Consider the following 21,932-nt stretch of genomic DNA (forward strand, 5'->3'; position numbering starts at 1 on the left):
CAGACTTTATGGGAGGCAGCATTGATGCAGGGCACTTGACACACTCCACCCCGACCCCCACCCTGCCCCCTTGAGAAGGAGAAGCCTGGGAAACAAGCCTATAGGGAAGGTGACAAGGGCAGCAGATCAACAAGGGTCTCAAGGATCCCCACACAGGCTGTGGGCTGATGCAACTTGCAGTCAATGGATTCACACAGGTCGCAGGCTGTTGGAGACTGGCTCATGGGAGCTTGGATTCAAGAGGGTGCTGAGGGCAAGAAGGGCTCCTGAAGGGCCTTGGGTGCAGCAAATGACCTGATCCTATTGGAGGCTTGGATCTGGACCTCTGATCGAACAAGGGTCTGTGCAGCTGCAGAGGTTGTGGGAGCTCTGGAGGCAAATCTATGGATACTCAGTGCGTCTGAAAGGAATCTATTTCTATCATTGTTCAGGGCACCAGACAATGCAAATGTTGCCTCTTGGTTTGCCTTAATGGCCCGCAAAAATGGAATTATCTCATGTCTAATACATTTTTTGTATTATTATATGCTGAAGATCCAGCTGCGCTGTGTGGGTCACGTCTCCAGAATGGAGGACCATCGTCTTCCCAAGATCGTGTTTTCTGGCGAGCTCTCCACTGGCCACCGTGACAGAGGTGCACCAAAGAAAAGGTACAAGGACTGCCTAAAGAAATCTCTTGGTGCCTGCCACATTGACCACCGCCAGTGGGCTGATCTCGCCTCAAACCGTGCATCTTGGCGCCTCACAGTTTGGCGGGCAGCAACCTCCTTTGAAGAAGACCGCAGAGCCCACCTCACTGACAAAAGGCAAAGGAGGAAAAACCCAACACCCAACCCCAACCAACCAATTTTCCCTTGCAACCGCTGCAACCGTGTCTGCCTGTCCCGCATCGGACTTGTCAGCCACAAACGAGCCTGCAGCTGACGTGGACTTTTTACCCCCTCCATAAATCTTCGTCCGCGAAGCCAAGCCAAAGAGAATACATTTTTTGTATTATTATATGACGATACAAGGAATCTTGGATCTTAGTTTATGTGGAATGAGCTGCAAGAAGTATATACAATGACAATGTTTAAGAGGCATTGGGACAGTTACTTGGATAGGAAAGGTGAAGAGTGATAAGGGCGCACTTCAGGAGACTGGGACGAGCGCAGATAGGTTGGTATGGAGGGTTTCAGTCGAAGGGCCACTTCGCATGGAGGGTTTCAGTCGAAGGGCCACTTCGCATGGAGGGTTTCAGTCGAAGGGCCATTTCGCATGGAGGGTTTCAGTCGAAAGGCCATTTCGCATGGAGGGTTTCAGTCGAAGGGCCATTTCGCATGGAGGGTTTCAGTCGAAGGGCCATTTCGCATGGAGGGTTTCAGTCGAAGGGCCATTTCGTATGGAGGGTTTCAGTCGAAGGGCCATTTCGTATGGAGGGTTTCAGTCGAAGGGCCATTTCGTATGGAGGGTTTCAGTCGAAGGGCCATTTCGTATGGAGGGTTTCAGTCGAAGGGCCACTTCGTATGGAGGGTTTCAGTCGAAGGGCCACTTCGTATGGAGGGTTTCAGTCGAAGGGCCATTTCGTATGGAGGGTTTCAGTCGAAGGGCCATTTCGTATGGAGGGTTTCAGTCGAAGGGCCATTTCGTATGGAGGGTTTCAGTCGAAGGGCCACTTCGTATGGAGGGTTTCAGTCGAAGGGCCACTTCGTATGGAGGGTTTCAGTCGAAGGGCCATTTCGTATGGAGGGTTTCAGTCGAAGGGCCATTTCGTATGGAGGGTTTCAGTCGAAGGGCCATTTCGTATGGAGGGTTTCAGTCGAAGGGCCATTTCGCATGGAGGGTTTCAGTCGAAGGGCCATTTCGTATGGAGGGTTTCAGTCAAAGGGCCATTTCGCATGGAGGGTTTCAGTCGAAGGGCCATTTCGTATGGAGGGTTTCAGTCGAAGGGCCATTTCGCATGGAGGGTTTCAGTCGAAGGGCCATTTCGTATGGAGGGTTTCAGTCGAAGGGCCATTTCGTATGGAGGGTTTCAGTCGAAGGGCCATTTCGCATGGAGGGTTTCAGTCGAAGGGCCATTTCGTATGGAGGGTTTCAGTCGAAGGGCCATTTCGTATGGAGGGTTTCAGTCGAAGGGCCATTTCGTATGGAGGGTTTCAGTCGAAGGGCCATTTCGTATGGAGGGTTTCAGTCGAAGGGCCATTTCGCATGGAGGGTTTCAGTCGAAGGGCCATTTCGTATGGAGGGTTTCAGTCGAAGGGCCATTTCGTATGGAGGGTTTCAGTCGAAGGGCCATTTCGCATGGAGGGTTTCAGTCGAAGGGCCATTTCGTATGGAGGGTTTCAGTCGAAGGGCCATTTCGTATGGAGGGTTTCAGTCGAAGGGCCATTTCGTATGGAGGGTTTCAGTCGAAGGGCCATTTCGTATGGAGGGTTTCAGTCGAAGGGCCATTTCTGTGACTCTGTAAAAACTCAGAAAATTAGGGGGTTAGGTTTCAGTAACAAAAGCAATGGACTTTTTGGAAAGCTCTGTGGCTTGTTCAGAATGGAATGAAGCCAACTGTCAATTGTGCATTTGAAGGATTCAAGAACAGCTGATGCCGCTAATTCAACAAAATGTCAATACATTTCATTTTTTGCTCAAGTAAAACCCTTCATGTTACTCTTTTTGGTTCCTTTGGTCTAACACAAACAGATGTGATAGATTTGTTTTGGTAAAGGGGCTAATGGTACAGGAACAGCCAGTTTCACTGCCTTATCTGAAATTAAAACCTGTTTGGAAAGTGATCTGTGATTTAGAAACAGCAATATTGACGGATACCACAACATACATACAGTGAACAGGCATTGCAGACAGGAACAGACAGCTAAAGAAAACAAGAGGAACGGAGGCTCAGAAATTAAGGGAGCGAGTTATAAAGGCAACAGATGAATCTTAAGCTGCCATGCTGAGGAAGTTATTTGTGGCGTTTACTTGGCTGGATTCGGAGCTGCTGCACCGCTGCTTCAGCCGCAGCAATGGCGGCTCCAGCATCTTCTAGGTGGGTTTGAGTGACGCTGCTTTTGCTCTGACTTCTCGACGGTCCATGAGAACGCAAATGTCCTTCTGATGACGATTTTGAACTGGCAGGACTACTCTGAGATTTCTCAATGGTGGGCATATGCATCTCTGGGGGAAAAAAAAGTGTTCAACAGATGCATTACAATATTCATTATTACCCTTTACAAGTTACCATTGCTCCTCAGGTGTTTTTACATTCTTTCCTTTCTCACTCTAAATCTATGACCTCTGCTTTATAGATTTAGAGGGGCTCTGCGGCTGAAGGATGCTCACAGCTGTGGGCTGCTGGTGACTTGAGGTCACACCAGGCTGCAGCCTGCAGGAGACTGGCTCATGAGAACAAGGTGTTGGAAGCAGGATTTGAGATGGTGCTCAGGGCAAGGAGGCCTCCTGAAGGGCCTTGGATGCTGAAGACTTCCTCATCCTGTTGGAGATTTGGATCTGGATTGGGTTGCCGATGCTTTGAACTCAACTGGAGTCTTGTGTGGCTGCAAAGCCTGAGGGAGCTCTGGAGGTGAATGAATGGAGACTTGGTGACTCGGGGTGGGGGAGCAGGGCTCTCTTTTGCTTATCTTCTCTCACGGTCAGGTGGGCCGGGCAATGCTAATGGAAACTCTTTGCCTGCCTAAACTTTTCTGTTTTATTACATGACAATAAACAGTATCTGATCTGATCTGATTTAAATGCTCCTCGCCAAGGAAAGAAAAATGACTCCGTAGCCTCTCCTCATGACTCGAGCCCTCCAATTCCATAACATTTTCCCAAATCTTTTTTAGAATCTCATTTTAATCACATTATTCCCACAGCTAGATGGCTGGAACTGCACACAATACTCCATTTGTGGTCTCACCAATGTCTATACAGTGCAACATTATGTCTAAACGTGCTTCCTTTGTCTGGACAGATACACGAAATCCAGGTATGACCTCCACGAGGCCATCAGAGATGCCAAGAGGCTGTAGGGAGCCAAACCAGAGTCTAGATAAACCTCACACACCGTGACAGTGACTGGGCATGTATGTTATGCGAAATAGTAAACAAGAGGGCATCCCTCCCCAATAATGAGAAGGGATTTTATTCTCACTTTGAACAAGAGTCCACAACAACCCTTAAGCACGGGCGTAATAAAAGTTACCTCTGCAAACAGCAGATCTGTCCTCCAGAGTGAACTTGTGGAAAGCAATTTTCATGGACAGAGCCCCGAGAAGTGTCCTGAGACTATTTGGTGGGAGTGCTGTTGGACATCTTTAGCCTCTCCCTGTTACAAGCAAATGTTCTTACATGCTGTAAGAAGAATGCTATCATCCCAGTACCAAATAAAAACATAGTAATGGATGTTAATGATTATAAAGTGTTTCAGGAGGCTACAGCCTCCCCACCTGCTTCATAGCACAGAACAAACAACAGTACAGTATATGATGGGCTCTTCCGTCGATGATGACCCTGGCCATAATTCAGCCCTGGAACATCTGAATCATTAAGACTTCTACTAGACTCTTCTTGATGACAGCTCTGCTGGGGCCAAATAAACCCAAACCCAAACCCTATGATCTTTGCCTCAGCACTTCCATCTGCAACTGGATTCTTGACTTCCTGTCCTGCCACAATCAGTGAGATTGGAGACAATACCACCTTGACAATCACCATCAACATCAATGCCGAGCAAGGCTGCAGACTCAACCCCTTCCTAGACTGTACACCCATAATATGTACCCAAATACTTCTCCGTCCTCAGACAGCACGGTTAACATGACACTGTTCCAGTCTCAGTGACTGGGACCCAGTTTTGAATACGGCACTGCCCGGAAGGAGTGTGCTCATTTTTGCTGTGTCTCCGTTGGTTTCTTCTGGATGCTCCACTTTCCTCCAATCCTTCCGAACGTAGAGGGGTTGTCGGTCAATTGGCTGTAATTGGGTGGCACAGGCTCATAGACTGAGTCTGTTATTGTGCTATAGGCTAAATTAAAAAAAATGATGTTTGAAGTGTTCACTTTTGGAGGTCAAATGTAAGGGGAAAATGTACAGTTAATGGCTGGGATCTTCAAAACATTGATGAGAAGGGGTTCAGGACCATCGCTCCTTGACTGAGCTGAATGCGGCCATGCAAAAAGTGGTAAAGAAAATGTATGGTTTCCTTTGCATGACTGAGTATAAAAGTGAACAAAGAAGCTATCAAAAATGTAGATGAGGGTGCATTTGGAATACTGTCTGCACTTCTGGTCAACTCATTACAGGAAGTATGTGGGGATTTTGTCAAGGGTAGAAATCTCCTATTTACCAGGATGTGGTCTGGATTCGAATATATAAGCTCTGGGAGAAGTTGAACAGACTTGGGTTGTTTTCACTGGAGCTTCAGAGGCTGAGACGAATAGAGGTTCATAAAATTATGAGTATTATAGATAAAGTGGACAGTTAGAAATTTTTAAACGATAAAAGATTTGTGTTTCAAATGAGGGATGGGGGGCGGAGGGGGGGAGTCTAAAAGTTATCTTCCTTGCCGTTCCAAAATACCAGTAGAAGTTGTTCTTCAGAAACTCCTCAATTTGCATTCTCACTGCAGCTATTAACCTGACTGGCCTGTTGACCCCTGGCCTGTTCTACATAGGAATAAAACACTGTCATATCACATGAAATTTCTTTCTGCCTGCACGGCAGACAGATTCGCTACCAGCAGGAATTGCCATAGTGCCTATTACAGTCTGACTTACAGTCAGAGAGAGAGAAGCAAAAGGGAGTCCCCCCAGAGTCAGCAAATGTCCGTAGATTCACCTCCAGTGCTTCCACAGCCCCTGCAGTCACAGAGTCCAGTCCAATTCCATTGGCAACCCAAGTTCCAGATCCAAACCTCTGACGTGGTCAAGATCTCTTCATCACCCTCGGCACCTCCTCGCATCCAGTTCGAGCCAGTCTCCAGCAGTCCTCAGCCTGGCGCGAGTCTCCCAACAACAGTTACCTCGTCAGCAGTCTGCCACATGCACTGGTCCATCAGACGCAAAGCCCCCTCACATATCCCATTAACACCTTTTGTTGGTCTAGACTCCTTCCTCAGCCAGCACTGTTGCTGCTCTGAGATTTTCTGTTCTTTTGCTTATTCCTTGAATAAAGGCTCAGGCTCAAAATGTCGGCAATATATCTTTATCTCCTATGGACACTGCAAGACTGGCTGAGTTCCTCCAACTTTTTGGTCAGTGTTTTTATTATCATGGATACACTTGGTCAGGACCCAAGGATTTATCCATCTTAATAAGATAATTTGACAAGGTTCCCCATGCATATGGAGGTTGGTGGCCAGTGGTGTTCCTCAGGAATCTGTTCTTCGTGATGTTTATAAATGACCTGAGTGTGGAAATGGAGGGATGGGTTAGTAAGCTTGCTGATGACACAAAGGTTGGGGGTGTTGTAGATCGTGTGGAGGGCCATCAGAGTTACAGCAGGACATTGATAGGATGCAAAACTGGGCTGATAAGGGGTATATGACTTTTTTTTCTCTGACCAGAGCCTCAATATCCCTTGTCAACCAGGGTTTCCTAACCTTGCTCTTCACTCTAACTGGAAAATGGACTCTCCCTATCTCTTAAAAGCTTCCCACTTGTCACACAACCCCTTAACCTGCCAACAGCTCTTCCTATCAACTTCTGCAAGTTCTGGATTTTGCCTTCAAAATTAGCCTTGCCCATATTAGCCAGCCCAATTTATTTCCAGAACTATTTAAAAATTAATCGAATAATTATCTTTAATTCCAGTGTGTATCCTCATTGATACACTTGCCTTGCTTTTTCTTCCAAAAGGGGGTCCATTCTTGCATACCCTCTAGTAGGGCCAACTACTACCAGTGAGCAGTTTTGGGGTTCACATTTAAGGAAGGGTGTGCTGACATTGGAAAGGTTCCACAGGAGGTTTCCAAGAATGATCCCTGGAATGAAACAGTTAATGTATGAAGAGTGTTTGATGGCCCTGGGCCTGTACTCGCTGGATGGGGGTGGGGGTCAGGTGGGGGGGGGGGGTGGATCTAAATGAAACATTCTGAATATTGAAAGGGCTGATTCAAGTTAATGTGGAGAAGATGTTTCCAGTACTGGGGGTGTCTAGATCCAGAGGGCATAAAAGGGCATCCCCGTACAACAGAGATGACAAGAAATTTCTGCTGCCAGAGGGTGGAAGATCTGTGCAACTCGTTGCCACAGACAGCCATGGAGGCTAGATCATTGGGTATATGTAAAGTGGAGTTTGTTAGGATCTTCATTAGTAAGGGCATCAAAGGTTATGGGGAGAAGGAAGAAAAATGGAGAGGAAAAATACATCAGCCATGATTTGAATAGTGGACCAGACTCGATGGACTGAATGGCCAAATTCTTTTCCTTCATTGCGCCAATCTGTTAACAGTAAATTGACTCCATGATCAATCTAACAGTTCATAACACTCTATTTTTCTTCTGACCATGTGCCAATCTTTTAAATGTCCCTATTGTAATATCCTCACCCATTACCCCCACTGTTTAAAAAAAAATACATCTGACATCTTTCCTAAATTTTCTTCCACTCACCGGTCTTGGCTATTACAGCTCTGGGAAAAAGGTGCTGGCTGTCCACCCAATCTATGCCTCTCATAATCTAATACATCTCAACAAAGTCACCTCTCATCCTCAATAAAGGCATGGATCAGTCATGGGGAAGGGCTAATTATGAATGGATGAGGCAGGAACTGGAAACACATGTTTAAGGGTGAAAGCACTGAAGTAATTGGAGGAAGATCAGGAACCACTTGTGCAGGATTCAAGATAGGTTTGTCCCATTTGGACAAGGAAAAGATGGTAAGGGAGCCATGGCTGATGAAACAGGTCAGACAACAGGTCAAAAGGAAGAAGGAAACATACATTAGATACAGGAGGCAGGAAACAGGAAGAGATCATGAGAAATGTATGGTAGCTTGGAAGGAGCTTAAAAAAGGACTTAGGAGAGCTCAAAGGAGGCATGAGAAGGCTTTGGCATGTAGAATTAAGGAGAACTCCAGGTAGGGTGACAAGAATGAAAGTGGGGTTGCAAAAGGAAGGGAGGCAACATGTATCTGGAGGTGGAGGAGGTTAGGGAAGAACTAAATGAATACTTTGCATCAGTATTCACTAGAGGAAAGGGGACCTTGATCATGGTGAGGTCGAAATTGAACAGACATGTGCTGGACAATGTGGACATTAAGAAGGCCTAAGTGTTGGATCTTCTTCAAAACATAAGATTGATAAGTCCCCGGGGTAGTAGCTATGATCTTTCAATCCTCTTTGGCTGCAGGGGAGGCGCCAGATGATTGGTGAATGGCAAATGTAGTCCCCTTGTTTAAAAATGATAATGGGAAAATCTGGGAATTATAGACCGGTATAGGATTAATGAGCATTTGGAGAAGTACAGTCCACTCAAGGATAGTCAGCATGGCTTTGTGAAGGTCATGCCTCATGAGTCTGAGTTTTTTGAGGAGGTAACAAAAGAAATTGATGAGAGCAGGGCAGTAGATGTGGTCTACATGGATTTTAGCAAGGCATTTGACAAGGTCCCCCACGAGAGACTGATCCAGAAAGTCATGAGTCACAGAATCAAGGTAAAATTAGCTGAATGGATAAAAAAAATGGGCTTGTAGGAAGAAAGCAGAGAGTAGTTGTGGAAGGAAAGTATTCTGCCTGGAAGTTGGTGACTAGTGGAGTGTCACAGGGATTTGTTCTGGGACCCCTGCTCTTAGTGATTTTAATAAATGACCTGGATGAAGAGGTAGAAGGATGGGTCAGTAAGTTTGTGGATGACACTAAGGTTGGAGGAGTTGTGGATGGAGCTGAAGGATGTTGAAGAGAATTATAGAAAAGTGGCAGATGGATTTCAATCCGGATGCGTGCATTTTGGAAGGACTAACTAGAAGTCTAAGTACAGGGTTAATGATTGGTTAATTAAGAGTGTGGATGAACAGAAGGACCTTGGCGTACAAATCCATACACCCCTCAAGGACACCACATAGGTTGATAAGATAGTTAAGAAGGCCTTGGGATGCTGGGATTGAGTTCAGGAGTCGAGAGGTCATGTTGCAACTCTACAAATCTTTGGTGAGTCCACACAAGAGTATTGTGTTCAGTTCTGGTCACCTCATTATAGGACAGATGTGGAAGCTATGGATAGGGGGCAGAGGAGATTTACCAGGATGTTGCCTGGATTGGGAAACAAGTCTAATGAGGCAAGGTGAGCAGAGCTGGGACTTTTCACATTGGAGTGAAAAAGGATGAGAGGAGACTTGATAGAGGTCTACAAGATCATGAGAGGTATAGATAGGGTGGACGATCAGCACCTGTTTCCAAGGACAGGATCACCAAACACCAGTTAAGGGAAGGAAATTTAGGGGAGATATTAGAGGTTTTTTTTTACACACAGAGAGTTTGTGGGTGCCTGGAATGCCTTGCCAGGAAGGTGGTGGAAGCTGAAACATTGGAGGAATTTAAGAGACTCTTAGACAGACACATGGATAAAAGAAAAATAGAGAGTTATGGGGTAGAGAGGGTTTAGTACTTTTTTTAAGGAAGGGATATATGAGTTGGCACAACTGAGGGCTGAATGGCCTGTACTGTGCTGTATTGATCTATGTTCTAATGGAGTTACCAAGTTGTGGCCATTGCAGAGACTTGGCTGTCACGAGGACAAAATTGGCTGGTAGATCTTCTTGGGTTTGGAGGTTTCCAAAGCAATAAGGAAAGAGATAAAGGTGGAGGGGCAGTTTCACTTCTCGTCAGCACTTGTGTCACAACAATGAAAAGGGAGGATGTCATGGATGTTTAGTTTCTAGAGTCAGTGTGGGTGGAAGTCAGAAACAGGATGGGATCGATCACTCTTTTTGGGACTATTCTAGAAGCACCTCAGTGCCACTGAGAAGCAGAGAAGTAAGCTGATGATGGAAAGATGCAAAAATAAAAAAGTAGTCATGTTCTATTGGATAGTATTTAATTGTTAATGATGATGGCAACAGGCAGGAAATTGGGGGAATAAATTGGGGACAGATATTCTCAGAGACATGCACAGCAGAAAGGTGGAGGATGTTGAGGGACCATTTGGGCAGGGTTCCGGATAGGTTGGTCCCACTGATATGGGGAAAAGATCATAAGGAAAAGGAACTAATATTGGGAACCAATTGGGCAGCATGGTTGGCATAGCGGTTAACACAATGCCTTTACAGTGCCAGTAATCAATACCAGGGTTCGAATCCCACACTCTCTGTAAGTAGTTTGTTTGTTCTTCCAGAGTCTGCTTGGATTTTTCTTGTTGGCGTCAGTTTCCTCCCACTATTTGAAACGTTTCTGGGCTGTAGGTTAATTGGGTATAAATGGGGTGGCACAGGCTCGTGGGCCAAAATGGCCTGTTACTGTGCTGTATATCTATATTTTTTTAAAAATTAAAAGTTGGTGAATATGAAGAAAGAAAGAAGCAAAGATTTAGGAAGCAAAAATCAGACAGGGCTCATGAGAAATATAGGGTAGCCAGGAGGAAATGAGAAGAGCTCGAGCAATGCACAAAAGTGCTGGTGGAAGTCAGCAGGTCATGTAGCATCTGAATGAATCAGGCCTGAGGTTTTCATCAAGGATCTAAAAAAAACAGACAGCTGCCTGAATAAAAAGGTGGGGGGAGGTGGGAGAAGGAGAGGAGGGAGAAAGGGGGAAGAGCCCAGGCTAACGGGTAAGATGTAAATAAGTGGGTACATTGGGCTGGATGATGAGAAAGAGGCGGAGAAGTAATAGGGGAGAAGGCAGAGGGGCTTAAACTCTCTGATAGGAGGAGGAAGGGAAGAGGTGGGGAGCTGGAGGAAAGGAGACAGAGAAGTTGAGAAAGTAAGAGTCTGTGGGAAGAGGAAATTGAAGAAGTTGATCTTAATGCCATCTGGTCGGACCCTGCCAAGACAGTACACAAGATGTTGTTCCTCCATTTTACAGGTGGCCTTGATTTGGAAGAACATGAGGTCATGGACAGACATGTCAGTGTGGCAATGATGTGTGAATTAAAATGGTTGGTCACTGGGAGGTCCTTACTTTATAGTGGTCAGAGCGAAGTTGCTCAACAAAGCAATCTTCCAGCCTATGTATATTCTTCCCAATAGAGACGCGGCTGCATCAGGATCACCAGATGCAGTAGATGACACTTGTCTCCTTCCTCTCCTCTCTTCCCCCCCCCCCACCTTTTTTTTTGGGCATCTGCCCATTTGACAAGGTTCCTGATGAAGGCTCAGGCCTGAGACATTGGTTAGATTTTACTTTCCAGGGATGCTGCATGACCTGTTGGAATGAAATGGATTTCTTTGTCAAGGCCTCAGCAATTCTTTCACTTACTCCTATCCTTTTCCTGTCCTTTTTTATGTTAATTTTTGTTCCAATTATAATGAGGAACTATTCTCAGTACAAAAAAATGAAAAAGACCTCTACTTCCATCCAATGGGAGATGAGGGATTGGGAAACATGACACTTACCCTTGGATGGATCGGGGAAGATTCCATGGCTGTGACTCTTGATAACTGATGTTTTTGGCAGCTGTTGGCTGCTCTGTCCAGAGTGGGACCTCACATGGTCAATACTTTCAGTTTGTTCCTTTAGTTGATACCATCGCAAGGTGTTATCAAAATGTGAGCTACTAGACAGGTCAATTAGCACCTTACAAAGAAAAAGTGACAAATTCAAACAATCATCCAATGCTATTTACATATTCAGAATCCTAAAAACATTAACCACAGGCAAGGAGTTGGGGTCCTGTACAGTAGCAGTCCTAAAATCCAGATGCCAGAACTCAGGGCCACCCAAGAATCTGGACTTTTCAAAGCTCTCCAATCCTTTCAATTTTGCGGGCTTTTGTGTACATGCATAAGCACCGCTGTTGCACAGCGGCAACAAGCAACAACACTTGTTGACTTTATTTTTCTTTAAAACTGCTCATTTCGATAAATGAAGCATGCTGTATTACTAATGAATAAACGATCAAAATTTACCTGTCCATCTCTTCTTTATCTTCTTTATTCCTCCTTAACTTTTAATTTTAAAAGTGCCGTCTGAAAATTCAGAAAAACAAAATTCCGGACCGACCCAATCCCCGAGCAGTCTGGATTTTAGGACTTGTACAGTATAATGATTTTAGGGAACTGGGTAGTGAGTTAAACATCAAGGTTGTAATCTCAGGATTACTGCCATTGCTGTGTGCTGGGGAGGCAAGAAATAGGAAGATGCTGCAATTCAATATTTATTTGAGGAGCTGGTGGAGGAGAGAGAATAATGTCATACTTGCCAACTTACAGCTGTGCTACGAGATCTTCCTTCCCTCTTTGTCAGCTTCTTTCAATCATTCTCCAGCCTCTGTCCCCCCCCAACTCCATATATCTTGCAACCCCATCGATCCTTCATCTTTCTCCCCCTCCCCAGCCCACCTCAGCTCACCTATCCCATACAGACCCCTCTCCCTCTCTCACACTGCCTGTGCATCCAATCCATCCTCTCCTTTCTCTGTGCTGAACCAGGGTATCAACCTGAATCGTTGTCTGTCCATTTCCCTACCCTGATGCTGTCTGACCCCAATGAATTTCTCCACTGTTTGTTTACAGCTCCAAATTACAGAATCTGCAGACTCTTGTCTCTCTCCCTGTCTCTGCTCATTCGTAGATTTTAACACTTTCAAGCAAAAGAAAAGGAAAAATCTAATCAAAAAGTTAAAAAAAAAAACTCAATTCTAACAGGACGAGTACAAAGGCATTTTATCTGAACAGCTGTATCATTCGAAACAAAGTCAATCAGTTTGTGACACAGATCAGTACCAAGAGTTTTGAGTTGTCTGCCATTAAAGAAATGTGGAGATGGTTGGGAATTAAATATCCACATGGCATCAGGTAATTTAGAAAGATAGGTAGGAAAATGAGAGAGGTGGAGTAGAGCCTTAATCATAGATGAGATCACAGTCATAGTGAAAAACAAAACAAGGTCTAAGGAGTAGAATGGTGAGTGACACAGGCAATAAATCTGTTGAGTATGTTGGTATACAATAACTCACACATTCAAACGACTCTTAACTGTGTGCAGCTTGTCGTCATGCAGGGCCTTCAACACGTATTAAAACATCACATAGTGATGTCACACACATAGATCATTTGCAATAATGCACTCCTCCCTCCTCAGCTTGCTTTTTGGAATATTTTATTTAGAATCAATACATATATAACAATTAGTAAAATCATAAATCATACTGTTATAAAACTTATAAATACATGGGGACTTGTATTGAAAAAAGAAAAAGGAAAAGAAAGAAAAAATACAAAAGAATAAAAAAATATATAACCCCAACTAATCCCTTCCTCCCACCCCAACCCTACTAAAAAAAATTAATTCCTAAAACATATATATATTGAGTTGGATTGCTTCAGAAGTTCAAAGATCCAAGACTCTCAAAAACATTCTAAAAAAAAATCATTATTTATTTTAAGGGGAGACTTCACCAGTCTGAAGGACTCGAAGGAATTATTTATAATTTTAATCCCATTGTTTGAGCATATGGGCTCCAAATCTGTAAAAGTACAGAATATTTACCCCTCAGATTATATGTAATTTTTTCTTATGGAATGCAACTTTGAACCTCCGTTTGCCATCTTCCAAATGTCAATGAAACATCTGATTTCCAAGTAACAGCAATATAGTTCCTTGCAATCACCAAAGCTAGTTTAATAATTACAATTGAAAAATTGATAAAGATAATTTAGGAGTTATATCTTCAAAATTTTGCATCAACAATAATTCAAGATTTAACAGAAAAACACCTGTAACCTTATGTAAAAAATTACTAATGGAAATCCAAAAAGGTCTAACTTTTAAACAAGACCATGTAAGGTTCCAATATCTTCTCCACATCTAAAACATTAATCCTCTATTCGATTTCCATCTATTCAATTTCTGAGGGGTAATATATAACTGATGTAAAAAATTATTATGAAGCTGTAGCAATGTGTAACTATGCTGTGATGAACCAGCCCCGCTTGATAGGCGAGGTCAGCGGGGAAAAGGCAACGTGCATCCATCTCTTCCGCCCCAGAATGGAAAATGGTGTGCGCGGTTGCATCGGTGCAACGCAAGTGGCGGGACAGACGCACAGTTCAACTGCCAGCCTTTGAATCAATATTCTTCTATTACATGAACTCACAGCCTGAATCTCCAGTCTGTTCAACCGCTCTCACACGCCACGCTTCAGTGGTGAACCTGACAAGTCTTGTAGCCCTTAAGCTGCTGACCTTCTGGACCAACCAGCCCCACACTTGGTTTGGCCAAGCAGAGGCCCAATTCCAAATCAAGCAAATCATTTCTGATTCAACGAGTTATTCCTACGTCATTAGTTCACTTGACCAGGTGGCTGCTTCCCATGTGGATGATCTTATTCAAGCTCTGCCATTAGGGGGTAAATATGCAGCATTAAAAAATCTCCTTATCAGCACCTAAAGCCTATCTCGACGTGAGAGGGCGACTCGACTTAGATGGTCTGGGGGACAGAACGTCGTCCGCATTAATGGACAAAATGCTGGCGCTGGCAGACGGCCATAAGCCCTGCCTCATGTTTGATCAAGCCTTTTTGGAGTAGACGCCAGAAGACATGAGGCTCCTGCTTCCCAACACCGACCTCAGTGACCCGCACAAGGTCGCAGCAAAGGTCGATGTCCTCTACCACACCAAACATGAAAACCCAAAAGTGGTTCACCGAGTGACCAGACTGCAGCACGAGTCTGTGTGAACCAAGCCCCCCGACAGACCAATGCCTGTGTTTCTACCACCAGTGCAGGAGAACTGGGGAATGCAAATGTCACCAGACCTGCTCGTTTCAGGGAAATGAGTCGGCCAACTGCCATCAGCGGCCGTGGTGGCTGGCCGACAGAACAACCTGATTTATGTGTGGGACGGCATCTCGGGCTGCAGATTCCTCATTGACACAGGAGCCGAAGTAAGTGTCATTCCGCCCACTGCCCTGGAGACACGCACGAGAAAATGCGGCCCCACCCCATGTGCAGCCAACAACTCCACCATTGCAACCTTTAGCTGCAAGCACGTGTCCCTGCATTTCAGGGAAACTGATTTTCAGTGGCAATCAGTAATAGTGGTCCAACATGGTAAATGTCTGGTCCATGCGGAGACATGCCAATCTATTCCCCTCGGTGCGTCCAACAAACAAGCCACCACCTACCCAGAGTGGGGACTACCGACAACCGTTACACTCGCCTGCTTGCCAACTTCCCCAACATCCCTCATCCACAGTTCTCAACACAGTCACCACACGCCGTCTAGCAGTATGTCGCAACCAATGGTCCCTCCCATTCACTCGCAAACCCACAGGCTGGAGCCGGACAAGCTCAATTTGGCTGAAATTCACGTGCATGGAGGAGCAGGGCATCATCCACAGATTTGACAGCCCATGGTCTTCCCCCCTCCATATGGTACCCAAGGCCAGCGACGGTTGTCAACCATGCAGAAACTACCACCACTTAAATGAGGCTACAGTCCCTAACCACTCTCCAGTTCCCCACATACAGGACTTCACGGCAAACCTCAATGGTGCCCGGCTCTTCTCCAAGGTCGACCTGATCCAGGGATATCATCAAATACCAGAGTACCCAGATGATGTACAGAAGATGGCCATTATCACTCCATTCAGCCTCTTCAAGTTCTTCAGGATGCCATTCGGCCTGGAGAATGCCGCGTAGACATTCCAGCGTCTGATGGATGCGGTGGGGCATGACTTGCCATTCCTTTTCATTTACCTTGTCGACATTCTGGTTGCAAGCGGCACGCCAGAGGAACACATGGTCCACCTCTGACGACTTTTCGCTTCCATGACCCAGTTTTGCCTACGATCAACCCTGTGAAGTGCAAGTTCAGCTGTGAGGAGATTGATTTTCTGGGATACCACATCACCAGACTGAGCGAAACCACTCCTTGACAAGGAGGATGCCATCCGCCAGTTCCCAAAGCCGGACGTGTTCAAAAGTTCATAGGGATGGTCAACTTTTACAACAGGTTCATTCCCAATTACGCTGCCATTTTGCGCCTTCTTTTTGACCTGATGACTGCCTCCACCAAAGATCTCCATTGGACCGACGACTCCATAGCTGCTTTTGCTGCTACCAAGGAAGCCCTGGCGTGTTCCACCGTACCCGTGTACCCACAGATGGATGCACCCCTCTGCAAGCTTTGAAAATCTTCCTTGCTGTCCACAACGCCTCATCTTTGTTCATCAGCAAACTTGCTGATCCAATTTACCATAATATCATCCAGATCATTGATGAAAACAACAAACTACAATCCCAACACAGATCCCTGCGATACTCTACTCGTCACAGGCCTCCAGTCTGAGAAGCAACCATCCACTCTCTGTTTTCTCCCACACAGTCAAATTCGAATCTAGTTTATAACCTCTCCATGGACACCACTTAGTCTTTTAATCTTCTGAACTCACCTCCCATGTGAGACCTTGTCAAAGGCTTTACTAAAGTCCATGTAGACAACATCTATAGTTTTTCCTTCATTTAACTTCTTGGCAACCTCCTCAAAAAATTCTACAAGATTAATTAAACACAATCCATCACACACAAAGCCATGCTGACTGTCCTTAATCAGCCCATGGCTGACCAAATACCATTTACTTACTACTGACATCAGGCTCACTGGTCTATTATTACCTGGTTTATTTTTGGAGACTTATTTAAACAATGGGACATGAACTCCCCTCCAATCCTCCAGCACCTTACCTGTGGCTAAGGAGATATTGAATATATCTGCCAGTGCCCCTACAATTTCTACACTAGTTTACCTCAAAGTCAGAGGGAATATCGTATCCAGGCCAGGGGATTTATCTACCTTTATTTGCTGTAAGGCACCTCTTTGTCCTTAATCTCCATCTGTTCCATGACATTCCTGTTGGTTTCTCTTCCTTCCTTATGCACTATGTCAGTTTCCTGAGTAAATACTGATCCAAAAAACTGTTTAAGATCTTTCCCATTACATGACAACACATAATTGACAACTCTGATCATCTAGGGGACCAATTATGTTCTTTACTAACCTTTTACTCTCAATATACTTGGAAGAAATCCTTTGAGTTTACCTTCACATTAAAGATAGATCCCATTTACAATGTCCTAACACACAGTATTTCAAAGTTACTCAGGTTTTGTTCTCACGTTTTTTTTGGTGAAATCTCACATTATTTTGCGCAATTGCAACTTTCAATAATTTAAATTTGCACTGCAAGTCCCGAAGCCCCATTGTAAGTAGGGGCTCTGTATCTGTCAGAACAACCTCATGTCTTCTTTTTACCTTCCTGATTTCCTTCTTGAGTATTTTCTGTACATTTTAAGTACCTCATGAGCTTCTTGTTGCCTACCTGCTGAACACATTCCTCTTAATCTGCATGATCACCAATATCCCTTAAAAATTAGCATGCCCTATGCCTGTTAACTTTGCCTTTAATCCTAACAGGAACATGCAAATTCTGCACCCTCAAGTTGTCGCCTTTGAATGGCATCCACTTACGCAACACACCCTTGCCAGAAAACAATTCACTCTTCCTGGATCCTTTCTCATTTCCACAAAATTTGCCTTCCTCCAACATGAGGACCAGACTTATCCTTTTCCATAATTAACTTGAAGCTAATGACATTATGGTCACTGGACCCAAAATGCTCGCCAGCACACACATCTGTCACCTGTCTTGTTCCCTAATAAGAGATCAAGTATTGCATCCTCTCTTGTTGCTCCCTCCATATATTGATTTAGAAAACTTGACTGAACACATTTCACAAACTCCAAGCCATCTAGCCCTTTTACAGTATGGGAGTCCCAATCAATATTTGGAAAGTTGAAATCTACTATCACAACTTTCTGCTCCTTACATCGGTCTGATATTTCACTACAGATTTGCTCCTCCAATTCTCTCACACTCTTGGTCGGTCCATAATACAACGTGATTTCACCTTTCCCGTTCCTCCATTCCACCCATATGGCCTCTGTAGACAAACCCTCCTGGTTCTTCTGACTTGGCACAGCTGTGATATTTTTCCTGACTAGCAATCACACTCCTCCCCCACTACTATATCTGAAACAACAGAATCCAGAAACATTAAGCTGCCAGTCCTGTCCCTCCTGCAACCAATTCTCCCTAATAACAATAATGGCATAATGCCATACGTCAATCCATTCCTGAAGGTCGTCAGCCTTTCTAACAATACTCCTTGCATTAAAATAAATAAACCTGAGAAAATTTATATCATTTTCAAACCTTTGAAGTCTGTCTGTACACGCAATCCTCGCAAGACCTTTATCCTCCTCCTCCTCACTACCGGCTAAAACATTCTGGTTCCCCTGCAAATTAAGCTTAAACTCATCAGGACAAGATTAACAAACCTACCCGCAAGGATATTAATCCCCTTCCAGTTCAGATGGAATCTATCCTGTCAGTACGGTTCCAACCTTGTTTGGAACAGAGCCCAGTGATCGAGAAACCTGAAGCCCTCCCTACTACACCATGTCTGCAGCCACATGTTAAGCTGCCTTATCCTCCTATTTCTAACCTCTCCAGCACGTGGCATGGGAAGCAGTCCTCTTTTTCAATTTAGCACCTAACTCCCAGAAACTCTCCTTTCAGGACCCCCTCTCCATGCTTTGTCATTGGTCCTTACATGTGCCACGACATCTAGCTGATTCCACTCCCACCCCCCCTCACCTTAGAATGTCGGGAACTTAATCAGAGATATCCCATACCTAGTGGCGGATTAACTACCACCATGCCCTAGGCTGAGTGTTAATAAGGCCCGCTCAACCTTGCCCCCTGCCTCTACCCTTTGTCTGATGCTGTGATAAAACAGAGAAACATTGGAGAAACTCAAATGGTCTCGTACTGTCCACAGGAGGAAAAGATACTTTGAAGATGGCCTCATGCCAGAAATGTTAGTAATGCATTGTTACCTTATATGGACACTATGAGTGAGACCTGCTGAGTTTCTCCAACATTGCGATTTTACAACTCAATTTACAAACGCAAGTTCGGCTTCTCCCTTTCATTTTGCTGAGATTTTATTCAAAACAATTTATACATGTTTTCTGTAACAGTCACACAAATTATAACAGTTCAAATAATAACAGACCCTGCAGCGAAGGAACAAATTAGGCGTTCATTTGTTAATAAAAATGTCGACATATTAAAGTTCAAACAATCGCTATCACCTTTGGTTGTAATACCCTGTATTTGAAGAGGAATCACTGATTTAGTTTAATTTGCAATTTTTTTTTGGTGACCCTGAATTTCAGCATAATTTTAAAGTAGTGGATCTGTCCCCTGTCCTGCTGGGCAGGGAGAGGTCATGTCCCATGGCCGTGTCACCTGTCCCACTGGAAAGGAAGAGGTCACTGCTCCTCGGCCCCATCTCCTGTCCTGATGGGATGGGTAAGTGTGTCTCTCAGCCCCATCCCGCTGGGAAAGGAGAGATCCCTGTTCCCCCTGGGAGGGGAGAGGTCCCCAGCTCAGAGCCTCATGGAAGCCTCTGAAGAAGGGCCCCTGCCCCATCGCTCCTCCACTCTCCAGAGAGAGAACAAATGGCCCTAGCCGGGCTACACCCGCCACGTCAGACATCACCGACTGCACACCCCTCCTGTTGCTCACTTACCGCAGATGACAGGCCAGGCACTGGCATTTTGGAGTCCCCTTCTCACATGCAAATCTTCATGCCACCACTGCCAGCTCCCAGAAACCACCGTGTCACCCCGACAATGGCGCAACACCAACTCTGGCCCAAAGTCACTGGCTTCACCCACGAAGAAACTGTGAAATGATAAACCAAGACCAGGCTACCCTTTACTGAGTAGGTTGAAGCCTAGGGGCTCGGGCCTAAACTTCAGGCTACTCAACCTAATGGTTGATCCGAGACCTCCCGTACCCTGGCTCCAGGGAGGCAGCACAACAGCTGGGATCCACGATCTCCGAGACACAACCTCTCAACTGTCTTCCTATCATTACAGCTCACCTCTTTTTGCCCTTTCCCTTCATAGCTATAGCACCAGACTCTATGCTAGAGACTTGATTTCCATGGCTTGTACCCAGTATGTCATCATCCTCAACATGATCCAAAACGGTATATTTGTTTTTCAGAGAGACACCCACCAGGAGGCCCTGCTCTGAATGTCACCTCTTGACTTACTTTTGTAAGTCAAGAGATTTTTCACAGTTCTGAACAAAAGTCTTCTTTTCTTTGGCTTGGCTTCGCGGACGAAGATTTATGGAGGGGGTAAAAAGTCCACGTCAGCTGCAGGCTCGTTTGTGGCTGACAAGTCCGATGCGGGACAGGCAGACACGATTGCAGCGGTTGCAGGGGAAAATTGGTTGGTTGGGGTTGGGTGTTGGGTTTTTCCTCCTTTGCCTTTTGTCAGTGAGGTGGGCTCTGCGGTCTTCTTCAAAGGAGGTTGCTGCCCACCAAACTGTGAGGCGCCAAGATGCACGGTTTGAGGCGTTATCAGCCCACTGGCGGTGGTCAATGTGGCAGGCACCAAGAGATTTCTTTAGGCAGTCCTTGTACCTTTTCTTTGGTGCACCTCTGTCACGGTGGCCAGTGGAGAGCTCGCCATATAACACGATCTTGGGAAGGCGATGGTCCTCCATTCTGGAGACGTGACCCATCCAGCGCAGCTGGATCTTCAGCAGCGTGGACTTGATGCTGTCGACCTCTGCCATCTCGAGTACTTCGACGTTAGGGATGTAAGCGCTCCAATGGATGTTGAGGATGGAGCGGAGACAACGCTGGTGGAAGCGTTCTAGGAGCCGTAGGTGGTGCCGGTAGAGGACCCATGATTCGGAGCCGAACAGGAGTGTGGGTATGACAACGGCTCTGTATACGCTTATCTTTGTGAGGTTTTTCAGTTGGTTGTTTTTCCAGACTCTTTTGTGTAGTCTTCCAAAGGCGCTATTTGCCTTGGCGAGTCTGTTGTCTATCTCATTGTCGATCCTTGCATCTGATGAAATGGTGCAGCCGAGATAGGTAAACTGGTTGACCGTTTTGAGTTTTGTGTGCCCGATGGAGATGTGGGGGGGCTACTCTTTGCAGACGATGCCGCTTTAGTTGCCCATTCAGAGCCAGCTCTTCAGCGCTTGACGTCCTGCTTTGCGGAAACTGCCAAAATGTTTGGCCTGGAAGTCAGCCTGAAGAAAACTGAGGTCCTCCATCAGCCAGCTCCCCACCATCTGAACAAAAGTAGTTTACAAATAAAAGCAAGGGCAATAAGGTTAGGGAGAACAGCCTTGGATAACGAACAAAATGATAGCATTAAATTAAAAGCCATTGGGTACAAAATCACCAAGAGTAGAGAAACAGGAAGATATGGAACACTTCAAAAAGCCACAACAGACCATGAAGCAAGCAATAAAGATAGATTATAAAATGAGCACAGAATATAAAAACAGATAGCAAAATGTTTTATAAATTTAAAAGGCAGAAAATGATGAGCAAAGTGAGCATGAGTAGACTGGAAAAAAATGTCGAAATTAATGCAGATCCATCTGTGATAATCCCCCAAAATTCTTTGAGCTCTGATCGATTGGAACACACCAAATCTCACTACACAGCCTCAAGTTATCTGCCTTTTGCCTACATCTTTTTTTTAAATCAGTTGTGTGATATCTTAACGTCTGTGAATAGTGAAAATGTCTGAAGCTAACATTGAGGAAGAAATTGCAAGAAATCTGAATTGAAATTATTTCATCAGGCAGATGTGGCCATGTTAAACATATTTATTGAGGTGTTTTGAAGATAGAACCAACTCAATGGGTAGAGAGGGGTATGTGGATGTTGTGTTTGATAAGATGAAGAATAAAACACATCTGTG

At 45.1% G+C, this 21,932-nt stretch overlaps 1 protein-coding gene across 1 annotated transcript in view; it reads right to left on the bottom strand.

The window, feature by feature from the left end:
- LOC138748701 (protein piccolo-like) overlaps positions 1 to 21,932 on the bottom strand; it is a 191,736-nt gene that overhangs the window by 42,987 nt on the left and 126,817 nt on the right. The window contains exons 21-22 of the mRNA XM_069909320.1: positions 11,519 to 11,699; positions 2,953 to 3,147 (exon numbers count right to left, since the gene is read on the bottom strand). Of these exons, the coding sequence (XP_069765421.1) occupies positions 2,953 to 3,147; positions 11,519 to 11,699 (376 nt within the window). The remainder of the gene's footprint in view (positions 1 to 2,952; positions 3,148 to 11,518; positions 11,700 to 21,932) is intronic.

This window comes from Narcine bancroftii, chromosome 13 (genome assembly GCF_036971445.1).
Source record: "Narcine bancroftii isolate sNarBan1 chromosome 13, sNarBan1.hap1, whole genome shotgun sequence".
Taxonomy (NCBI): Eukaryota; Metazoa; Chordata; class Chondrichthyes; order Torpediniformes; family Narcinidae; genus Narcine; species Narcine bancroftii.